This window comes from Anastrepha obliqua, chromosome 3, assembly GCF_027943255.1.
Source record: "Anastrepha obliqua isolate idAnaObli1 chromosome 3, idAnaObli1_1.0, whole genome shotgun sequence".
NCBI classification, from domain to species: Eukaryota; Metazoa; Arthropoda; class Insecta; order Diptera; family Tephritidae; genus Anastrepha; species Anastrepha obliqua.
This window is the reverse complement of record NC_072894.1, coordinates 7,265,107-7,289,693: the sequence shown is the minus strand read 5'-3', so window position 1 is coordinate 7,289,693 and position 24,587 is coordinate 7,265,107. Positions and strand designations below refer to the sequence as shown.

Genomic DNA, 24,587 nt, shown 5'->3' with positions numbered 1-24,587 from the left:
GCCAAAAAAAAAAAAATCATAAATTAAATTGTACTTAAGCATAACACATTTATTTAAAACAAACGCATATTCTAAAGACAATTTGTCACGCATATAAAGTTCTTTAAGTGATTAAATAAAAATTTTGTGTTTTATTTTCTTTAAATGGGCATTTTAGTGCGTTTTTATATTCAAAGCTAGGCAACACTGCAGTAGCGAGAGAGAGATTTGACTGCCGAAAGCAGAAGAACACCAACAACGCTTGCAATAGCGGGGCAATGCCACCAGATGTTAAAAAGAGTAAAGCTAAATAAAACTGAGTGAATTATTTAACTAATTATTAAAAAATGTATATTTTACAAAATTATAAACATTACATTTTAATTAGAACAGGCTAAAAACATGTCATGAAGAAAGAACTTAAACACCGAGACTAAATAAAAAAAAGCTAAATCAAGTTACGAAAATGGTAATCTGGCCATACTGGAGCTAAAATCACGTAACTCGTTGTCGAATTCGCTGAGAGCAAAGTAACGGGACCACGATAGGCGCAAACTCATTATTCTTTCCATCATGGAATGCTACTACTACTAATGCATATTTAATAGCCGTATAAATTAAATACTTATACATCTTTTTTTTCAATACCGGCAGACAGATAGTTCTGTAACGGAAACTTATTAGTTTTTTATTTGTTTTCGGCATTCCCAATTGAGTAGTTAATCACAAATATGCCAGACGGCTTAAACAAAATATTCTTTCTTCTGCTGATAACTCAACAATCCACTATATGTAACGGAAAGGTAATCATAATAACTTTTATAAAATTCCATTTCTATTGTATAAAACTTCCATTGCATTGCAGAAGAACTTTGCCTTCAGCGTGGTCTATATGAACGCATCCTCCAATCCCGATAAAATGAGTGATTTTAAGTATAATTACCACAATGAAAACCCTAAGGCAAAGTTATTTTATGAGTTCAAATTTAAAGAAACTATTACACATTTAACAGCACATTCAAAAATCGATATGTTGCATGCTGATAATAGGAAATTCAATCTTTTGGATGTTACTCTGGATGTTTGCCAATTATATGGATTATTCAAGTCGAAAAATCGTATATTGCAAATTTGTTCGCGAGAACTAAAGCGAGTAACAAACTACAGGGACTGCCCAATCTTGCCGGTGTGTGTGAGATATTAAAAGATTATTTTTTACATTGGAATTTTTGTCAATTCCATTTCGTTTTCTTTCTTTTCCTAGAACAAGACTATATGCATTAAAAATTACACCATTGATCCAGATTCGTTTCCATCCTTTCTGCCGTCATTCTATTGGATTGCAGAAATACATTTAACAGCGAACAAAGTACACTGTGCTTCCACATTTTTTAAGGGGAAAATCTACAAAGTGTGAAATTGAACAAAGGCTAGCAAAGTTGAGCGCCTTAGCCGAACAGAATTTTTCTCATACCCTTTAATTTTACTTGCAAAATGTTTGCTACTTTGATTCATCCATTTGTACGAAATATAAGAAATTTTGCGTCATTTATAATAGAACGTCTACAAATTAAAATTATATGGCAGTTAGGCGCGGTGATTGACCAATTTCTCTTATTTGCAATACCAACCTTACTCGGAAAAAGTGAGAGCAAAGTGTGATAGTAGTGTACCAAATTTCATTCAAATATGTATCAACCCATACCTACAATATACTATACTTATATATTGAAATAAACACACTAGAATTTGTTATTTTGATGGGTATTTAGCATAGTGAAAAGATTTGTAAAGATGTTCTACATGGCAGATCGTTTTTCGGCTCTGAGCGAATTTGAGCGATGTGCTGATATCGCTTGGGATAGCTTGTGGTAGTGATAAAAATCAACAACAACAGGGCAAGTGAATTGGCATCTAAAGTTCCCCTCAAAAAATTTGTTTCACCATACCTAACGGGAAAACCACCTACACCGGTCTCTGTTTAACATCAACTAATCCTAATTACATGCCTCTCACCTATTTCTAATACTCCTCTCTCTGCTGCTGTTCTCTACAAAATATATGAATTAAGTATTGCTCGACTTGTGTATAGACAGATACATACTGTATGTATGTATGTATGTATGTATGTGCATATGTGAACACACAGATTTATAGCAATTAAATATAAAATCGAAAACTTAATTTTCATGAGCAAAAATAGATTAATGATTTGGCAAATATGAAATATTATAAAGTAATTATAAATTTAAAAGCAAATTTATTTAGTCATTATACAAATTGTAATTTTTTGTGCGGCACCGACTAAGGTGGCAGCTTAGGCCGAGTTCCTGCTTCAGCGTTTTGTGCATTTCATTTCATTTTTGCTCGTTGTGAACGTCAAATATTGAAGTCTTCTTCTTAATTGGCGCGATAACCGCTTACGCGATTTTGTGCCGAGTTTAACAAAGCGCGCCAGTCGTTTCTTTCTCGTGCTAACCGGCGCCAGTTGAACACACCAAGTGAAGCCAAGTCCTTCTCCACCTGATCTTTCCAACGCAGAAGATACCTTCCTCTTCCTCTGCTATCACCAGCTGTTCCGCATCGAATATTTTCAAAACCGGGGCGTGTGTATCCATTCGGACGACATGACCCAGCCAACGTAGCCGCTGGATCTTTATTCGCTGTGCTATGTCTATGTCGTCGTAAAGCTCATACAACTCCTCGTTCCATCGCCTACGATACTCGCCGTCGCTAACGTGCAAAGGTCCAAAAATCTTCCGCAGAATCTCTCTCTCTCAAACACTCCAAATAACGCCTCATCGGGTGTTGTCATCGTCTGCGCTTCTGCGCCAAACGTTAGGACGGGCATGATGAGAGCCCTGTAGAGTGCTAGTTTTGTTCGTGGAGAGAGCACGCAGTCCAAAGTTGCACTTGATGGCAAGAGAGATGCTCTATTCGATTTCAAGGCTGATTTTCGATGTTAATGCTAGTTCCTAAATAAACGAAGGCTCTTACAACCGCGAAATCATAATATGTCCCTGCTCTGCTCGATAATCAATGTTAATTTTTGAATAAAAGCTTCGGTTCTAGGGAGTCAAGCTAGTCGGATGCAGCAACAAAGAGTTTCTTAGAGCTTCTTACAGCCTGAATCCGTAGCTTTGGCAAACTATGGCCCCGGATGCAAAATTGATGTGGTGCCGTTGATTGTACCATTTCGAATGACTTTGAACTGCTACCTCCCTTAATGGAGGATGAAACTACACTACCGAAGATTGGTCTATAGTGAGAGGCCTAAGTATTAGCCAACGATCGAGGCAAATCCTCAAAGACCTGCACGGTAAATTGAGGGCATTTTAAAGTGGTCCTACGCGTAGAAACAGGCAAGCGCAGCAATGAAACCACAACCGCTGAAGGTTGTGCAAATTAATTTGCATCACTGTATGGCGGCAATGAAGGACTTGCTGCTCTTTTTGTAGCAGAAAGGAGTGGGTGGCTCTTATACAGGAACCGTGAATTATACAGAGCGTGCCCGTTGGTTCCCGTCACTCAATGTAAGATAAGAAGTTGCATCCTGGTGGTAGGTTGCGATGCGACATTAATGGGCGAGGTGAGTCTCTTTTTGTATATTTAATCTCTACTAATCTCAACATATGTATGTTACCGGGGTAATCATCCCACATACTATAATTGGATTAGGGAGGAGGTTACTGATCAATCTAATATTATCGAATTCAGGCTCATTAAGGGTTGACAACTGCTTTGCCGAAGTGCTCCTTTTCAGATCATCATAGAATCGTGTTCTCGGTCAACATAGAAGAATCTAAACGAGGAATTCAAGAAAGGCAAATTGTTCAAAGTGCTCTAAGTTTATGGCTAAGTTAGATCCCCCTGAAGAGGAGAAAACAACTAACTAACTACAGTTTAGTAAATAACATCAATTTGTTGGCATCTGCAATAGGTAAAGCTTTTCGTAGATCTTGTTCAGTAAGTAGGCACCCAAAAAAAGCAAACAAACTCATGGTAGACTAAGGGAGTTCAAACTACTAAAACGAGAAACACGAAGACATCACAAAGCAGCAAAGGCGTCAAAAACGACAAAGCTATGGAAATAGCCATGTCTTTAAGAGGCAAACAAAGAAAAAAACAAAGGATTGAATTGGGAGACACATCTGATCTTTAGGGAGAGTCTAAATTTCCTAACGTTACACAAGCACATTCAACGCTTTTACACCTCAAACAGCAAAAGCATCGACGGAAATGAAAAAATGAAAAGATTAATTAGAAAGAGACTGCTACAGCTACACCAATAGGAACCGGATCCTTCTTGGCCGTAGAAAAGCAAATCATTTCAACAAATTTGCAATGGAAGAGAAGATGTTAACACAGTTGGCGGTTTGACTTACCCTCAAAAGGTTATAAAAAAATGCTGTAGAAAAAACTTACATCATCCTCAGGGGCTACAGCATGGACTGCGCATTCAAGCCTGCCAAACGGTCGTAGGGGACAGCAATTGGCAGAGCAAATAGACGACTCGACATTCAGGACTGTGAACGACGAAGCCCCCACCAGGGTAGTGGGCAAATGCAGCAGCTCACCTGACCTAACAATAGCTAGCGCGGGTCTGATAAATAGCATAACCTAGCGACCTATGCTATCGCTTGCATCAGACCACTTGCCCATTATCGTCTCGATTGACCTCATTGAATTCTCTTAGAGCGCGTGCAATAGGAGCATTACGCGCATAATTCGCGTTAAGAAATTTAAGATGAAACGGATATGTATTGCGTAGAGATCTAGTAGGAATATGAAAGTGAATAAATAGTAATGAACAATAAATTTCTCCTTTAATTACACTAAAAACAAGAGACAGTGAGAGTATACGAGTAGACCTTCCACTCTCTAGAGGCTTTAAGTTAATAAAAATCAAACGGGAATTACAGGAAGCGATAGGATTTGAGAATCTTAACAACCTGAGAGCATATTTGAGGAACACCCTCCGTGTACGCTCAATTCTCTCAATTGCAAATTCGTGGCAAAGCCTCCAGATACATTTTGCGTATTCTAATCTAGAGCGAACAAAGGAAGTAAAAAGTAATTGCAGTGAAAGTGGGCGCAGTTGATGTGTTGATATTAGCAGCGGCAGCAGCAGCATAACTGAGAGAAGCAATGGGTGCAGAAGTCGGTTTCATTACGCTAACATAAGTGGCTGATGATCTTCTTAATAGCTCTGCCGCTATCTTGTCCACTCTCTCAACACAGCAGCAGCAGCATGGGCATTATTGTCAATTAAAAGATTAGTTGAGGAAGAGGGGTAAGACAGCATTCGCGTTTAAAGCAGAAGTAGAAGAGTTTGAGATATTTGCACTTTTAGCTTTCTTATCAAGGCACCCAAATGCATGTTTACAACGACAGAGTTCGTTAAATTCGATTATAAGCAAGGCAAGTGTAAAGATGACACCTTCGATGCTATTTTTATGCATGGATCTTAATTCGGAGTGCAGTTCTTCTGTTTTTTCGAGCAAAAGCTTTTTGTCAGATCGAAGAGCACAAATAATAATCATTACACATACATGACATACTTTGCTTTGAGAGCAACAATCTCATCAAGAACGGTTTGTAGGGAGATAGGTGAAATGCGTTCAGTTTTTTCAGCACTTAGCCGTTCAATAAGAGGCGCCTTATTGTTCAAGCTGAGTACGAATTCTAAATCAGCTGGCAAAAGAACAACACAATCCAAGCGATGGCGTCAAGCGAGAGCAAATACGTTTGTTTGTATAAAATGATTCACTCTACACTCCCATTTGACCAAAAGTTGTTGCGTCATATGGAATATTGCCAAGAATGATAACATAGAAAGAAGATTGCGCCCGTCAGAGAGTGCGTGACGTTACATTTTTCCGAGTTGTGCAGTATTACCAACCATTTGCTCTTCGCAATAAATTTAGTGCTTTTTTATAACGAAAATGCGAAAATTTTGAAGTTTCGTGTTTGTTTCCTCTTTTTTAATTTAAGAGGTAACACCACTGTAGGAATTTCAAAAAATTGATTTTTTTTTATAAGCTTAAAAAATTCTTTGAACCTTTTAAAATACAGAACAAAAAGTTTTATACGTTACCGAAGTCTATTTCATAAATATTTTAAGCTTTTAACCAAGCGTTAGTGACTGCTACCTAACGACTTCTCCAAATTTCCAAACTTTAAACGCGTTTTTCTCAAAACACGTTTTCTGAAATTGGCACGCAGCATAACTCAAACAATTTTAAATATTTTTAATCAGGTTTTTCACTACGTCTGTATAATAACCTTCTTAAGAGAAGAGCGTAGGGGATTTTCGATAGATTAATTTAAACGATTGTTATAATTATTTAAGTGCCGTTTTTTTAGTCCAAAATAGAGTTTTTTCCTTCAAATGCTTGCTAATTCCACAAAAATAAATATTTTTTAAATCCTCTACGTGTTTCTCTAGCTATTCTTATCTAGATTAAGAAAAAAAATGTTTCTTTGTTCCAGATTAAAATTTGCACCCTCTGTGCTGCGTGCCGCGGAGCTCCTTCAAGAGAAACCACATTTGGATCAAACTTTGTAGTTTTGTATTTTTGTATATAAGTAATAACTTCCCAAATCAGAGTGATTGTTTTCCCTTTCCTTCTATACAAAAAATTCTTGAAAAATCGTGTTTATTTTACGCGTGTACAGTGGTGTTACCCCTTAAAGCTACCGAAACTTTAAGTTAAAAAAAAACTTTATTATTAAACAAAAGAAGGTTAAAAAAGGCCACTCTGAGAAGATTTTAGTTCTAATGAAAATTAATTGGTTCTTATAAAATTTGATATTTTGAAAGTGTGAATTTAATTTTTTGCTGCTTTTAAGGTTATGCAAGAATATTAAATGTCCCACTCTCAACTCATCTTAAGATTGAAAACCTTTTTACATATTTTAAAAGGAGTTTGAATTTACTGAATGCGGATTAAAACCATAGAGGTGTAATCGTTTCTTCCCGCCATCACTCTTTAGTAGGACATAGGGGATCAAGAGGTGTATTCATTGTAAAAATAAGCCACAAAATACCAGAAAATACTGAAGAAACCATGCTGAAATTTTTACAAAACGAGTACCTTATCGACTTACATAACCTCAAATATAGCAAATAAGTCGTTCCCTTATCAAAAGAGTCTCGCTTAACAAAAAAAAAAAACTCATAAATTAAACTGTACATAAGCATAACACATTTATTTAAAACAAACGCATATTCTAAAGACAATTTGTCACGCATACAAAGTTCTTTAAGTGATTCAATGAAAGTTGGGTGTGTTATTTTCTTTAAATGGGCATTTTAGTGCGTTTTTATATCCAAAGCTAGGCAACACTGCAGTAGCGAGAGAGAGATTTGACTGCCGAAAGCAGAAGAACACCAACAACAACTTCAATTGCGGGCAATGCCACCAGATGCTAAAAAAAAGTAAAGCTAAATAAAACTGAGTGAATTATTGAACTAATTTAAAAAATGTATATTTTACAAAATTTTAAACATTCTTTTAATTACAACAGGCTAGAAAAATGTCATGAAGAATGAACTAAAATTCCGAGACTAAATAAAAAAAATGCTAAAACAAGTTACGAAAATGGTAATCTGGCCATACTGGTGCTAAGACGACGTCACTCATTGTCAAATTCGCTTAGCGCAAAGTAACGGCATCACGATAGGTGCCATCTCATTATTCTTTCCATCATGGAATATTGCTATTATTTAGGGTAATACAAAAATAAATAAAACAATTTTAAATTCATAAGTAAATACTTCTTATGCATATTTAATAGCCGCATAAATTAAATATAATATTGTTGGGAAATGCACCTGCTAAATGAGTCAGTTCAGTTACGGGCATTCATCTGTAGCTCATTTGTTTTCGGCACTCCCAATTGAGTAGTTAATCACAAATATGCCAGACGGCTTAAACAAAATATTCTTTCTTCTGCTGATAACTCAACAATCCGCTATATGTAACGGAAAGGTAATCATAATAACTTTTATAAAATTCCATTTCTATTGTATAAAACTTCCATTGCATTGCAGAAGAACTTTGCCTTCAGCGTGGTCTATATGAACGCATCCTCCAATCCCGATAAAATGAGTGATTTTAAGTATAATTACCACAATGAAAACCCTAAGGCAAAGTTATTTTATGAGTTCAAATTTAAAGAAACTATTACACATTTAACAGTGCATTCAAAAATTGATATGTTGCATGCTGATAATAGGAAATTCAATCTTTTGGATGTTACTCTGGATGCTTGCCAATTTTATGGATTATTCAAGTCGAAAAATCGTGTACTGCAAATTTGTTCGCGAGAACTAAAGCGAGTAACAAACTACAGGGACTGCCCAATCTTGCCGGTGTGTGTGAGATATTAAGAGATTATTTTTTACATTGGAATTTGTGTCAATTCCTTTTCGTTTTCTTTCTTTTCCTAGAACAAGACGATATGCATTAAAAATTACACCATTGATCCAGATTCGTTTCCATCCTTTACGCCTTTTTTAGAAACGGAATCCAGTTTAAAATTTTCACGCCTATTCTAGGAAAATCTTTTTCAACTTTGTTGAAGTATAAAAAATTTGAAATAAATAATTGGCGCGTACACTTCTGTTAGGTATTTGGCCGAGCTATTCCTCCTATTCCAGTTTTAAGCCGACTCCAAACGGCCGATGGTTTTTTTATGAGAAGCTTTTTCATGGCAGAAATACACTCGGAGGTTTGTCATTGTGTGCTAAAAAACAACTATTTCTATCATTTGGTGATTCATGCACGGAGGTTGGAACCTGCCGTATTCCGAATGCTAGGCAATCACCCCTTTCGGCTGCTGCGGCCGCCGAATTGTCGAAGTATACATTTTATAAAAAAGAAATCAAAATTGTGATATCTTTTGGTAGTACTGCAACAGCGAATGCGTGTAGGTGTAGATTTCTATTTTGCAAATTATAATTTCTATATTTCTCTTTCTATATAAAAATTATAATTTCTAATATATATAAAATGGATAATCTGAAATGTTACACCGCATGGCAATGTTCCAAATTTTTGATATTGTCTACCTCAAATAACTCACTTTACATATCCGAAGAGCATAGACTTCGTACGAGTTCGTTGCTTAAGTCTTCGTTCAAAGTGCACGTAAAGCTGCTTTTCTGTACGCACAGTAACATAACACACATCATTTTAACCCTCCGATGTTCATATGGGTCTGGCCAGACCCATTCGATCTTTAAATGTATGTAGATCTTTTATTTTTAATATCTGAGGCTTCTTAGTCCATGACTACCTAAAATGTAGTGTGATAAACACAATGAAGTAGCAAAATTAAGATTTTTGCTATATTTGTTGTAAAAATAATAACTTTAAACTAATTTCGTTAATTAAGCTCACATGGGTCTGTGCAGACCCATATAAGCTTCTCATGTAAATTGGTTAACCGTTAGGTGTAAACAACTAAACTGTTAGCGGAGGCAGCGACAGAGATAATTTTTTAGTTGACATTTGACAATTAAAGTGAATACGTGTTTTTTAATTAGTGGGGAGTATTTTTTTTTAATAAAATGGAACAAGTAAATATGGATGAAGTTGATGTGATGACGCATTTGCTTCGTAAGCTAAGTGCAGCAAATGTGAGTCCGGAAGAACGTCAGCGACTTCAGGCACAAATTGAAGAAATTATGGGACAGGAGTCCGATCCATTTGAAACAAGTGGCGACGTGGAAGATGATGAATATTTTCCAGATGAAGATGACTTCGGTGAAGCATCAGATATAGAACAGGAAATCGAGTTAGAGGCTGTTCTGGATGCAAACCATGATGATATTGAGAATTTGTATAGAGAACCTACGCCCTTCAGGCTTCAACCACAATGGAATCATGCAGCACATCTATTACCCAGGGCCTTATATACAGGTCGAAAGATGGTAAGATGTGGAATTCAAATCCTCCACCACCTGGAAGGCCTCGTTGTCACAATGTTACAACTTTTACTCGTAAAGGGCCACTACGAGGAGCGTCACCGAGTCATAAAGCTCTTTTCAAGCTATTGCTGTCTCCTGTGACCTGGATTTGTGACTCTGTTTCAAACTACCCTTTGAAAGGTATAATTTATACCGGAAAACCACCAGGTGGCCAGCGAGAAACGAATCAAGGTGAACGGGTCGTCATGAAATTGATGGAAAATTATATGGAAAGCGGTAGGACTGCTTATGCTGACAATTTTTTTTCAACATACAACTTGGCAGAAATGTTGATGGATCGTAGACTGGCTTTCGTCGGTACCGTAAGAAAAAATAAGACCTTCATTCCGCATGAATTGCTTAACCCGAAGCGTGATGTTAAAAGCACTTTATTTTGTTATCACAATAATAATATCGCTCTGTGCTCGTATATGGCAAAGCCGAAAAAGCCAGTAATTATGTTATCCACTGCCCATTACCGTCAAAGCACCGATCCATTGAAAGGATTCAAGCCAGATCAAATTTTGGACTACAATAAATTTAAAGCGGGGGTAGATACAATGGATCAAATGTTGACTGGCTATTCATGCAAACGCTCGATAAACCGTTGGCCACTGGCAATGTTTTATAATATGCTTGATATTGCCGGTTTGGCCTTTTCATCATCTATGACGAGCTGAATCCGGCAAAGCAGAGTGATAAGAGGCGCTCATTTATCATAGAATTGGCACGGCAGCTAGTTATCCCACATATGACGAAACGGGCGACTAACCCATTAGTAGGAGGTTTGCTCATATAAGACAATCATCTTTTCAATATCAAGGTGAGTATGAATTATATACACACCTACATATATCTCCGCGTATAAAGATATGTGTATGCATGTATTCATATTTACTAATTTAAAATAAATAATTTCGCTACTTATAGGTACCGAAATCTTGTCCATCGACATCAGATGCAGCACAGCAACAATCATATGCTCAAGTTGCTTCAGCAGGGTCATCGTGCTGCTTCTTCTTCGAAAAAGCGACGTAAAACTCGTTATAACTGCAGCAAATGTAATCGTCCCATATGTCTTAATGAACATTCCATGCAAGTATATAGTTGTAAACCCAATTGCTCTTCGTAATTAATACTAATCCGTTCAAATAAATAAATAAAATTATTTTTAAAACCGTATTTCTTACATTATTTGTATGGGTCTGGCCAGACCCTTATGATGCACTTACCGCATCATAAGGCACCGAACATCGGAGGGTTAAGTAATGTAAACTCATTCTACTACTCAGGTTCGTTGCTTAAGTCTTCGTTCAAAGTGCATGTAATAATGCCTGTATGTGCATAGAAAAGAATAACAATTGAAAATACAGTTTCCTAAAATAGAGTACAACAGCTGCGATAATGATTTAACAGTAACAATTAGATTGGTCATGGCCCCCGTTAGGAGAGAGAGAGTGAGTATAAAATTGTTTTTTATTTGGCTTTACGAAGAGTGCAGTGATTTCGTAAGTTTGCAAGAAAGTTCACTTACATATTTATTACAGTTACTGGCGAATTCCAATAGCTGTTAGTGATAAATATTATGTTATAATACGTTGCATACATTTATTTTGGTAATGTCCTATAAAAAAAAGACGGAAATAGCAAACATGCCGAAAAAAGTACACATTTTAGTAGAATGAAACCTCAAATTATTTACTTTTATAAATTCGTTTTTAAAACAGCTTTAAAAAATAAAACAGATATTCCTCCAGACATTCCAAACTCTTTAAGTGTGCCCCAAAATTTGCATTGTTGAAAAGTTTTTAATAAGTAAAATGACAAAATCTATGCTAAAACATCTGAAGACGCAAAAAATATTGTTCCAAGGATTCAGCGTGGCCACCATCCAGCCTCCGTACTGGTTTGGTGGCGCGATGTCTTGTAAAGGTGGTTCAATGTCTTGTAATGGCGTTACATCTCTTCATTTCTGCGAAAAAGGGGTTAAGACCGTCGCAAAAGTGCACCAGGAGAATGTCTTAGAAGGTGTAGTGAAGCAGTTGAGCAGTATTCCGTAGAGAGCATATCCGCGCCCCGGGAGAAATTTGCAAATGCATGCCCTTTCCAATTATATCTGATTCATATAATTCGAATTACTCTCGAGTCTGGGCCCCTCTGAGAACTTCAGGCCCGGGGTAAAAAGTCCCCGATCCCCCCTCCCTCTCGTCGGGCCTGGTTGCGAGCATTACCGGCTCACTATTGTCTTGAATTATGTGCTGTATGAACTACTTAGCGACTTCAGCGCGACATTTGGTTTGTGTTCTTCTTAATAGCTGCTGTCCGCAGACATACATCTGAAGGGCATTTAAAGAAACGTCGTGCAATCGCAAACTGATCAATTTGATATTGTGTCCGATTTTGCGGCGATACCCAGCTGACAGGATGGTGGAGTTTATGCATTGAATGATGGAGAAGTTTCGAACTCTGCTTTGACATCTCGCTACAATTAGTCTGCCAGAGTTTTGCTTCGATGAAATGTTGCTATCTTAAAGAAATTCGTCCATCCTTCCTGCCGGAGTATATAAAAACATCGCTATTGTGGGCAGGGCCGTAGAGAGCATATTCGGGCCCGGGGGAAAATCCGGACCCCGGGGGAAAATTGCAAATGCGGGCCCTTTCAAATGATGTCTAATTCATATAAACACGTATAATCTCGAGTCCGGGCCCCTCTGAAAACTCCGGGCCCGGGGGAAAAAGTACCAAACGTTCCAAAAACCTATCCCTGTCCTTCTTCGATAGCGAAAAGTCGTCGATGTTACTGATTTTAACCGAAGCTTTGTTAGCTTTCGTTAGCGCAAAAATTTTGATTAAAACAGGATGCCAGCCTATTTACCTGTATTCTTGTGGTAGAACTTTACCTCCCTATAGTCTCCAGACAGCTATGTTTGGGCAATAACCCTCTTCTTGTAATTGGAACACCACCCACAAGCGGCTCAAAGACCAAAGACCCTGATGTAGACCTTTGTACCTATCATAGCCTCGACTTCAAATATGTATGTTGAAAAAACTCAGAATATTTTGGAAAAAAGAAAGCTGCTCCTCATCCGCATCCAACTACCGTTTTGTAAAAGTTATCACCGTTCGCATAAAAAGTTACTTGGGAGAAAATGAAAAATTCACGCATTATAAGCGAATTAGTTCAAAACAATTCCTTTGAGTATTATTGCATAACTAGTTTTCGACCGACTTGAATTGAACCAAGCCATATGCAAAGTATCATTCACTCGCTATCTCTATGCCCGATTAACTTGACGAAAAATTTGCTTGCGAAAGCAACAACAAAGTTATCGTGTAAGATTCGCCGCTAGCGAGTTTTGATTATTACTCATATTACTTAAGGCACCTCTACCCCCGCGTTGCCAATATATGTTTATTTATACCAGTTGCTTCATCTATTCGCCATTGGCTAACTCTTGCCGAAAAGAAGACCCCTATACATGCAAGACTAGATCGGAGATGCAACCAAGTAATGACACGTAGTACAGATGACCCATTTTATTTGCAAGACGTGCGACGGCAATGGCGCCCAAGTGTCCTCGCCACCCACATGCACGCATACGCACGTATATATACATATACATGCACACATAGCAGTTCGTACGGCGTGTACTCGTACATACATATGTATGTGTCAGCTGCTGGAGTGAATATTTGAGGGGAATATTAGCACCAATACCAAGCAAAGTGAGCGTGAATGAATGCTCTACACTACGCTACTCAGCTCTGCTGCTCTACGCTGCTCCACTCTTTTACTAAGCACAATGAATGGTTACTGAGCAGTGCCGGCTGTAGGCGGTAAAATACCTGTAAAATGCAATAAAGTGTTGGCAGTTAGGCTTATTTGGCAACACAAAATGCCAAATGAACGCACACCTGCGCGACTTAAGCGGGCATAAAATGTGACAATTTACTACTAAATTTAATGGCGTTCAAATGCCTTAGGCTCATATTTGTTCATTTATTTGGGCGAATCATTACAGAAATATAGATGAAGATTGAACATAAATTTTTGGTACGAAATTTAAAAGTTTATATTCAAAACTAGAAAAACTTGTTCAGTTTTGTGTACAGAGCTACCAAATAAAAAAAAAATTACTATTAATAATAAAAAACTTAAAATATTAATTATTTATGCACACAAACACATGTAATCATATTCAATTGTTGGTGTACATCTTGGGGCCCTCCAGTTTTATAGAGTTTCAGAACGGGAGATGGATTTTATAAAAACCTTTTTCATAGGAAACTCGGCCGCTTTAAGAAAAACACTTTTTTTCTATAATGTGGCGTTTCATGCTCACAGTGAGCTTCTCATCTCCCGATATTTACGGAATGATAGTCACATTATTACACTGTGCGGCAGTGATTTTATACTTTAATGGAGACCTAGTACAACTTGTGGGTATAGTAAAACTAAGAAAAATGGTATATATAAAACTCACACAACTCTATGAATTTTCATCCAATTACAATAAAATATAGCTTATTCGACGCAAAATTAAATTTACTACGAGTATAATATTATAATAGTGTACTAAAAAAATCCGCAATATCGGATAATATCATATAAATGATGTCAATGTTGAAAAAATGGAGAAAAAAACAAAAAATTCCAAAAACTTACAACTACAGTCTCGTCAGTTTTCAATTCAAAAAAATTATTGTATGAACACACTGTCAAAAAGGCTTGTTTTTGTTCTTTCGAACTAAAAGAAAAATTAGAAATCGGATGGAAATTGGCGAAGTTAGGAGTGGTTGTTCACATCAACCTACTGAAAAACGGTTTTATGGCCATAAAATGAGATTTTGGGGGTGTATTGGAAATTTCTCTTATACCATTTTGTTTAGTTTTTCTATAGCCATAAGTTGTGCTAGGTCTCCATAAAAGTATATTTACAATAATTTTTTTCTTTTTGTCACACAGTGTTATTGATACGAAAAATCTCTATTAAAAGTGAATAAATATTAACAATTTTTATTTTCTCTATAAAAAGCAATTGCATGTAAGTTTGGCCGAAGGATGCCTAAGAACGGCACGCACCGTTGCACATGACCGACAACACCTGCTCAATTCGGTGCCAGGTTCTCTCCATACATACAAACACAACACCCAACCTATGAGTTTTTACATTTCTTTCATTTACCCCACTCTCCCATTCACGCATCACTGGCACTACCATTACGTGTTTTTGTTGTTACCCGTTTTCTCATTTTCATTTTCGTTTCGATTGTATTTTGTTTTCATTTATTTGTTTTCAATTAAGCTAAAATTAAAAATGTATTATTCTCTTTGCCCTCAGAGAACCCGAAGCAATGGCGGTGAAGAAAAAAAACAAAAACAAAAATAAATCTTAAACCATGCGGCAGTACAGTGCGAAAAACAAAAAACAAGGATACATAAAAGCAGGGAATCAAATACACAGGGAACGTGTCGCAGAACATTTAATAACGGAAAAAGAATAAAAAGAGAGAACTTTTTTTCGCGCAAATTTGCCTATAATTTTATGTAAAATAAAATATTATAGATAAACATTCCCAAATGCTTTACGTTGAATAGGTTGGTTTAAATGGTTATCCCTTAATTTGAGAAGAGCACTTTTAGGTGCCACCCGAAAAATATTTTCCATTTTCTATCCTTACAAATCTTTGAATCATTCCAAGCTTTTGCAAATGCAATTAGCTGATATTGAGAAATATGGTCGAGTGGTGTCCAAAATGAACGAAATACATTGCAAGTGTTCAGACTTGTACGACTGCAGTTACCTGCCACACCACTTCATTCTCTCCCTCTAGCATTCTGCTCAACCCAGTTGAGGCAAGTGGGTTTGCAGTCTTGATGATAGGAAACCAAAAGTCTGAAAAAGTGCTCAAATGCATTAGAAGCCTCAAATTTCTGACACGCGCTTGAGTAAAGGTTCTTTCAAAACACGCGCCTAGATGTCGTTTTAAAATAAAACAGGCAAAAATTAAAATTATTTTCGGTTTCACTATTTTTATTCAAAATGCGGCTCTTAGCAATTATATGTGAAAAATTGCATCATTCAAATCTTGCCACGTCTATAGGCAATCATACAAATATATATATATATGTATATAATTGGTGCGCATACACACTTTTTGGCTATTTGGCCGATTTCCTCCTCTTATTTGTTGCGTCCGTCTTGATGTTGTTCCACAAATGGAGAGACCTACAGTTTCAAGCCGACTCCGAACGGCAGATATTTTTATGAGGAGCTTTTTCAGGGCAGAAATACACTCGGAGGTTTGCCATTGCCTGCCGAGGGGCGACCGCTATTAGAAAAATGTTTTTCTTAATTTTGTTCTTTCACCGATATTGGAACCTACGTTATCTTTGCATTTCGAATGGTAGTCACGCACCAACCCATTCGGCTGGATTCCTCTCGAAAGCCTGATGGTTCATATACCATTTCCAAATCGAAAACGTTTAATGCACTACTCGAAACCCATTTTCCGGATAGTAGAACTCTCTCTGAAGTAGAGAGTGGCATGAACAATAACGGTAGCAACGGTGGAACCGCTAGGTACAGCTGGTATATTGCTAGTCGGATAGTGACAAAGGAATCGATAAGGTTTTCCTTGGACCTCACGGAATATATCCAGCAATGCTTAAAAAAGGAGAAGACAGGCTGATTGAGGCCCTGAAAAGGATCTTCACAGCCTGTCTTGCATTTGTTTATATACCATCCCAATGGCGACGCGTAAGAGTAGTATTTATTCCGAAACCAGGAAAAGATGACTATTCCCTAGCAAAAAGTTTTAGACCTATCAGTTTGACATCGTTCATGTTGAAAAGTCTGGAACGAGTGGTGGAGAAACATATTCGAGTGGGGGTATTGCCGAGAAGTCTACTTAGTAGAAATCAACACGCTTACCAGAGTGGAAAATCATGTGAATCAGCCTTGCACGATCTTGTTAGCAAGATTGAAGCTGGGCTGGAAGCTGACGAATACACAATGGGCGTGTTCGTGGACATTGAGGGGGCTTTTGATAATGCCACTTTCGGCTCGATATGTTCTTCTGCCGAACGACACGGAGTTAATCAAGCCATTATAAAATGGATACATTCCCTGCTCTCTGAGAGGCTGTTAACCGCTGGTGCGGGCAGTGATGAACAAGTCACAGTCAGGGCCAAGCAAGGATGTCCCCAAGGGGGTGTTCTTTCTCCGCTGCTGTGGTGCTTCGTCGTAGACTCTCTATTAGTGGAGATGCAGGAACTCGGCTTTCAAGTCCAAGCATATGCGGACGATGTCTGTGCGCTAACATCGGATAAATCCTTAAGGAGGCTTTGCATGAAAGTGCAGAAGATTCTTGACAAAATCGATTACTGGTGCATGAGACATGGTATTTCCGTTAATCCGAACAAAACAACCATAGTCTTGTTTACGAGAAAACGGAAATTGGCTGGAGTCGGTGGGCTGTAAGGTGATAGCTAACGCCGACGATGTTGTTATTGCTGTCTCTGGTAAATTTGTATCTACATTAAGAGACCTAATACAAAATGCTCTATTCTAGGTGGGCAGAAAAGTGTGGTCTAGGAGTCAACCCAGACAAAACACAACTCATATTGCTCACGAGAAAGCACAGAATCCCTCAGCTAAGTCCAGTTATGCTCAGGGGGGAAGCTCTTGTGATTTCGGAAGAAACCAAGTACTTGGGACTAAACATAGATAGGAAACTGACTTGGAAGTCAAATATCTTAGAAAGAGTTAGGATAGCAAACCTAGCTTTTTATGCCTGTAAGAGAGCTTTAGGTAAGACCTGGGGAATTAAACCTAAGGTTGCTGATTGGCTCTACACTGCTGTCGGCAGACCCATTCTTCTATATGGAAATGTTGTCTAGTGGTGTGCTATGCAGAAAAAAACCTATTCTAACTTATTGAACAAGGTGCAGAGATCAGCGGAACTAGCAATATGTGGCGCCATGAAAACCACGCCATCCATGGCTTTGGACATCATGCTACATCTGCCACCCCTAGATCTCTTCTGCAAATACTCAGCGGCCTGTGCCGCTATAAGGCTCAAAGCGAGCTCACAATGGAGAACTATCAAACATGGACATTCAACCATCTTAGACTCCTACACGGATATACCCAGTGACTGTGATTTTCACACTCCTATTCTTTGCTTCGAAAGAAATTTCCTAAAGAAAATCCCTTCTAGACTGGAATGGCTTGAAGTAGATATAACACCCAACACACCCGTTAAGATCTACACGGAGGGATCTAAAATGGGCACCGGTGTAGGATCAGGGTTATTTTGCGAAGAGATTTCTATTAGTGAATCCTTTAAACTACCGGATCACTGTAGTGTTTTTCAAGCGGAAATAAACGCTATTCATGAAGCCTTAAAATGGTTAAAGATAAACATAATATCATCAACGGATATCTGCATTCTATCAGACAGCCAAGCTGCCCTACGAGCCCTGGATGCCTTCCAAACAACATCAAGGAGTGTCTTACGTTGTCGCCAATCTCTAAATGAGATGGCCAAGCAATATCGTATAATTTTATATTGGGTTCCAGGCCACAGAGATATACCAGGGAACTGTAGGGCAGACCAACTTGCAAGGAAAGGTACCTGAATGCCAGACATAAGTAATTTTATGGAGATACATCTCGCAACTTGTAAGCTTATCATTAAGGACGCACTAATTAGTGCTACAAATCAAAGATGGATTAGCGTTAACACCTGTGAAATTGCTAGGCAAACATGGCCAAGGCTAAATTGGTGTCTGTCCAATAGTATTATAAAACTGAGTTGACTTCAAATCAGGATCTTAGTAGAAGCCCTCACCGGACATTGTCTCATAGGAAATTATGCAAGGAGATTAGGCGTATACACGAATGATTTCTGTCGTAGCCGCAGAAATGCGGAGGAGTTGGAAGCTATTAAATACCCCTTTTTTGCACATGCCCAGCTCTAGCCAGAAGCAGGAACCGATTTTTAAAATCCTACTTCTTAACGAATATAGATAATCTATACACTTTAGGTATCAACAACCTTTAACGCTTTGCCAAAAGCTCAGGATGGTTTATTATGTAGAGGGAAATGTAGCCCAGCCCCGGCGGCTCACAACGGACCCATTTCGTGGTCTAAGTGGCATCGTTGTCTCTATGTGCGATGCGGCTGCCAAGCCTAGCCTAACCTAACCTATCTGCAACTAAATAAATCTTCCGTCAAGTACTTACTCGTATTGTTCATCATATCCAAAAACAAAATATTCCTACACCGATTTTGAATTTTGGTTAATTCCGCATCCATTCATCGAACTTCCCACTGTACATTGCTTAGAACAATAACAGTGTGCCGGTCACTTCCCTTGAGGAAAGGGGCATTTAAGTTATAACCAAAACTGATCCGATTACAGTTTCGCTGCTCCACCTTTTCACGCGAGGTAATGAAGGAGCAAAATGCCACGCGCAAAGCGAACCAACTAGCATTGAATTCGCCAGCCACATATGCGCCAATTATTGGTTTTGTTTTTACTTTAACAAAGCGATTTTTTTATTAAATGGGTTCGCTTCATATCTCATTAACGACCTTTTGTAGGCAGTAAATAGTCACATTTAATATAATTAGCGAAAAGTTCGCAACGTTGCTGGTTGTTGGAGAAAGAAAATATTTATATTTTCTGCGCTGATTGTTGGTAATGAACACACGTGCATATGGAAATAAATACATTGATATACATATGTGTATCGATCAAAAAGCTGTAGATATATTGCGTTGGGGAATAAGTTCATAGCGTTTTCATATTTTCCTCTATTTTACAGCGATTTGTTTGTCGCTTCGCAAAGCGTAAGTATTCGTTCGATAGAACTATTTCTGCTCTACGAAACTATGTTAATTGTACTTTTGAGTTATTTAATTTTTTATTAGTTTCGAGGCTTAGAAATGGTGTACCCAAGAGGCAAAAATCAACATTTTCGACACCTGCTCTTCTTTGCTTTTTATCGAGGTCAAAAATCTGCCGAAGCCGAAGCAGCCCGGGACGTTTGCTTAGGGAGGAGGTGTGATAGGCGAGTCGCGAGTCGACGGCACGGAAATAGTTTGCAAAGTTCAAAAATGGCGACTTTGGCGTTAATTACACGTCCCGCAACGGAAGGACTTCTGGATTCGATGAAGAATGTCTCAAATCACCTTTGAAGGAGAACGGTTGTCGTGAATTGGCCAAGAAAATGAACTGCGATCCTAAAACGCTTCACAATCACCTTCACTGAATGGGACTTACTGAAAAATTGGGAGTCTGGGTGCCTCACGAGCTCAACGAAAAAAACAAAGAAAGTAGTCTTCAAATTTCTTTTCAGCATCTCGCCCGCCATCAAACAGCACGCGTCATAAACAGCGCTTTTTGTACCGCATCGTCACGGGAGATGAGAAATGGAGCCTATACATCAATATGAAGCAAAGAAAGGAGTGAGTGGCTCCAGGAAATACGGCAAAGCCGAAAGTCAAGTCGGATCTTCATCCAAAGAACATCCTGATAAGTGTTTGGTGGGACCGGGAGGGCATGGTGCACTGGGAAATGCTCGAAAAGAATGCCAGGGTCAACAAGAAGCTCTACCAGCTACACAGCGTGAATGAGGCTATTCGTCTGAGCAGACCTAATCGGTATGGTCAAACCGAACTCCTTCACGACAACGCCAGGCCCCATGTCGCACAAGTCGTCAAAGCCGGGCTGCAAGAGCTCAAATGTGAGCTCATTCAGCATACGCCGTAATCTACGCACCTTACACCGACCAATTGCCATCTTTTCCGCTCCCAGTCAAACCATATGAAGGGCGAAAGGGCGTTCGTTGCCTTCGATAACAGAGAAGTCCTTAAAAAGTTACTCAAAACTTCTTGGACACCAGACCAGGCGATTTATGACAGAACGGCATCAACCAACAAATTGGTCGAGAGGTGGAAAGAGGCTGTAAACTGTAAACGCCGTTGATATATTGTATAATTGATTAACTTATTGATATAATTATTGTTTTTTATTTAAAGAAGTCTTCGGTAAAAACGCAAAGAACTTATTAGCCAACCTGATATAATCATTTAGTTGCGGCACATAAAATAGCCATAAACCAGATTTGCGGTGAAGAAGTTATCGTAGTTGAAAGGGCTAGCGTTTCCAGAACGATGAAAGATGAAGCACCAGAACCGACCCCTAGAGATGGCCTTCACCCCAAGAAGATTCCCCTGTCTATTTGGTGGGATATGGCCGGTATTGTTTATTATGAACTTCTGGAACCAAACCAGACGATAACTGCTGATTATTATTCTCATTAGCTATCAAACCTGAATGAGACACTTAACAAAAATCAACCGTCTTTAGTGAATAGACGCAAAGTTTTGTTTCACCACGACAACGCAGGACCTCATACCGCAAGGCAAACATTAGGCAAGCTGAACGAGCTCGGATGGGAGCTATATTACACCTTGTGATTATCACTTTGTCCGTGGACTTCAATCCCATATGAGTAACAAGAACTACTCCTCAAAAGAAGCTATAAAAAGCGATATCGAAGCGTATTTTGGCTCCAAGGACAAACAATTTTTTCAGTGGGAATTAAAAATTTGCCTAAACGTTGGGAAGACATTGTAAATAATGAAGGAAAATATATTATTGATTAATAAATACTTTAAACATCTTTTTTATCAATTCTAATACCACCTTTTAAAAACGCACGAACTTATAGACTGACCTGATATTTCGCTTGTTCCCGTGACGGAAAATCATTAACATTATTTATTTCCGCGCTAAAACAAAAACAAAAATTTTGAGTATCAAAACGCATTACAATAAACATTGGCTTTTTTTTAATTTTTTTTTACTTAAGGGGGGACCCTCATTTAGACGGTCGAAAAATGCATCATTTTTGGGAATTTTTTTCTCAGGTAAAATAACTTCAAACGTTTTGTAATTCATAAAGTACTTTAATAAATGTCTTGACTGTCTACAAAAATTTTCGGAGAAGAAAAAAAACATTTTAAGTATGGAAATATACACCTCGTCCATGGCACCTCATTCTATCTGTGTACATTCTAGCGCTCTGAATTTTTTTCTGAAATAAAAAAACCAAATTTTTTTAAAACTTTAGGATAATACCTTCGATGTGACATTTTGATTTAAAAAAAAATGTCGAAATTGATATTTTTTACCCAGTTTTATGTTAAAAGTGATTTTTCATGCATAAAAATTGACTTTAAAATTACAAAAAAATATGAAAATCTTTTTTAAAAAAAAAACACTTAATGTCACATTGAAAACAATTTAATTATCTTTAAAATGAGCTATTGTAAAGCCTGATTGGTTCAATACAGCGTTCTCAATTGTGTACACAAAATCGAAAAATGATGTTTCGAGAAAAACGCGTTTAAAGTTTTGGATACAGGCGATCAGGCCACCCGTCGCGTCCTGTTAAAAATTTTGTCACTCCTTCAAAAATACAGATATCGACTTGAAATTTTGAAAGTATATTCTTAAATAGTTGTAGAATAGATTAAAATTATTTCCAAAAAATCGATTTTTTTGAGCCGATAAATGAGGGTCCCCCCTTAATTAGTTCAGTTGGGATTAAAATTTGAAAGGTCCAGCCAAGAAGCACCGAAAGATTTGTTAACTCCTAAAACACTCAGGCTAAAAAGCCCATTGCATTTGAAACTCTGAAAGGTGAAAAGGTAAGTAGTCAAGGAGGAAAGATGAGAAGTTATAGCAGAAGGAAAAATATAGGAAAGAATAGAGACATAGAGGTAGTGTGGCCTGTGAGAATTTTCCAGATTTTTTGGTAAATCTGAAAATATACTCCAGTTTGAGAGAACGAATTTCACTCATTCTCATGACATCGGCACCCAAAATTCGTAGCCGTGCTCTAGAAAAGGCAGGACCCTCAAAGAGCAAATGCTTAGTGCTATTCGGATTCTCTGAGCAAGACAGGCAAATCGGGTACTCACTGATTCCAATGGTGCTCATATGTTAACCCCATGAATTGTGTCCTGTGATAATACTGATCATCAACGGAACGTCTTTTCTTTCCGATTTTGATGAAATAAAATTTAGCTGAACCTAACAGTAACTAAACCAGCACCTTTTTGTCGTTTTGATTTTAAACACATTGGAGAGTCCCCGAATCCGTGCCGCCAGCGACATACTTTTTTGAGAAGACCATTGTTTGAAGGCTGCCAACGTATGGCCAAACGAACCTCGTATGGCCAAAAAAAAAAAAAAACGTTTTTTAACAATGAATCAGAAAATAAATAAAAAAATAATAAAATAAGAAAGAAAATTAAATAAGAATCTTTTTTCTTTTCCGTTTTAAACGCTTTTAAAGAAACATCCAAAAAGCACCATTTTAAATAAGGCTCGAGCCAAAGAAAGAGGGTTTTCTACCTGTACTCAAGGTTATGGAGACAATGGCCGTTACATTAGGACAAACAGGCAGGGATTGCCAGACGATGTTGACAATGCATGGATTTTGAGGGCAGAGAAAACTGCAGAAGCCAACTGTAAAGAGGCCAGAACTTTACGTAGGGCTCTAAAAGCTGCTGCAAATGACAACTTTGAAGAAACGGAAGGACTGCTCTATGCACCAGGCATAGCTGATTAATGCAAGTATAATTTTTTTATAAAAAATCTGCTGTCGAAACTTTAAACCATGTTTTCGAAATTTCGGGGAATCACTGACTCAAAACTATTCAACCGATTTGGCTAAAAATTTAACCAGTTATTCTAGATACACATATCTAGATCCCGGACCTTTAAAACATTTAATTTTTTAATAATAAACTATTTAATTTAAACAATTTATGAAGAAAAAAAATTAGATTTTGAGAACTTTTTTCACAAGTCCGCCATTTTGTTTTTGTTTTTTTATTTTTATATATATTTTAAGTTCGGGACCTAAAATGAAGTCCACAAAATAATAATCTCTTTGAATTTTTTATTTCAGATGACTTTGGAAGGCTGTGTATTTCCCCGAACCAACTCATCTTTTTTTTAAGGACTCCAGTTTGACGTCAAAAATTTTGAACAAATTAATATAAAATTAACTTTAAAAACATTTTTTTATATACTTCAAAATACCAATAAAAACATGTGAAAACTTTAAAACGATCGCATTTTATTTTCTTTTTAAAAAAGGTTCATGAAAAAACGTCGAAATTTCGGTCGTTACACCGGACTACTACTTAAAGAAAGACGATGTCGACTGATAGTTTTGGCATTTAAGCGGTTAGGCCACTGTTGCGGCGGAAAAAGATAAGCTAAATAAGAAATCATAGAAATTTTCATTCCAGCGGCACCGTCACTATTCTGTACAAGGTATTTACTGCATATGTAAGAAACTGTAAATTTTTTTTTTTTCACAAAAATATAAAAGATAATGACGGCTACGCAGCTTTTCTTTCACGAATCTTTTTTTTATGGGACCACGGCGATTTTTAAATGAACAAATATTTTTTTTTTTTTTTCAATTATACGTGCGAATATCTCTAAAAATATAAGCACAATATGGTTTTCTCATAAATCGCACGACGCATATTAAAAAAGAGGTACAGAGTTTTTAAAACAAATTTCTAACTTAGC

The 24,587-nt window shown here is 37.5% G+C and overlaps 2 protein-coding genes across 2 annotated transcripts; both read left to right on the top strand.

The window, feature by feature from the left end:
• The first annotated feature begins 627 nt into the window (after positions 1 to 627).
• On the top strand, positions 628 to 1,717 carry LOC129241569 (uncharacterized). Its single transcript, XM_054877970.1, has 3 exons — positions 628 to 782; positions 845 to 1,165; positions 1,244 to 1,717. The coding sequence occupies exons 1-3, from the start codon at positions 711 to 713 to the stop codon at positions 1,394 to 1,396; spliced, it is 546 nt and encodes a 181-aa protein (XP_054733945.1). The 5' UTR covers positions 628 to 710; the 3' UTR covers positions 1,397 to 1,717.
• Positions 1,718 to 7,866: 6,149 nt separating this feature from the next.
• On the top strand, positions 7,867 to 8,542 carry LOC129240541 (uncharacterized). The gene is made up of 3 exons (XM_054876402.1): positions 7,867 to 7,973; positions 8,036 to 8,356; positions 8,435 to 8,542. The coding sequence occupies exons 1-3, from the start codon at positions 7,902 to 7,904 to the stop codon at positions 8,540 to 8,542; spliced, it is 501 nt and encodes a 166-aa protein (XP_054732377.1). The 5' UTR covers positions 7,867 to 7,901.
• Positions 8,543 to 24,587: the final 16,045 nt, after the last annotated feature.

What these genes read in the sequence shown, in the direction of transcription:
- LOC129241569 (XM_054877970.1), top strand. Translation starts at nt 711, where the DNA reads ATGCCAGACGGCTTAAACAAAATATTCTTTCTTCTGCTGATAACTCAA. An exon ending in CCACTATATGTAACGGAAAG is followed by an intron (nt 783 to 844) that starts GTAATCATAATA and finishes ATTGCATTGCAG; the next exon opens with AAGAACTTTGCCTTCAGCGT. An exon ending in GGGACTGCCCAATCTTGCCG is followed by an intron (nt 1,166 to 1,243) that starts GTGTGTGTGAGA and finishes TTCTTTTCCTAG; the next exon opens with AACAAGACTATATGCATTAA.
- LOC129240541 (XM_054876402.1), top strand. Translation starts at nt 7,902, where the DNA reads ATGCCAGACGGCTTAAACAAAATATTCTTTCTTCTGCTGATAACTCAA. An exon ending in CCGCTATATGTAACGGAAAG is followed by an intron (nt 7,974 to 8,035) that starts GTAATCATAATA and finishes ATTGCATTGCAG; the next exon opens with AAGAACTTTGCCTTCAGCGT. An exon ending in GGGACTGCCCAATCTTGCCG is followed by an intron (nt 8,357 to 8,434) that starts GTGTGTGTGAGA and finishes TTCTTTTCCTAG; the next exon opens with AACAAGACGATATGCATTAA.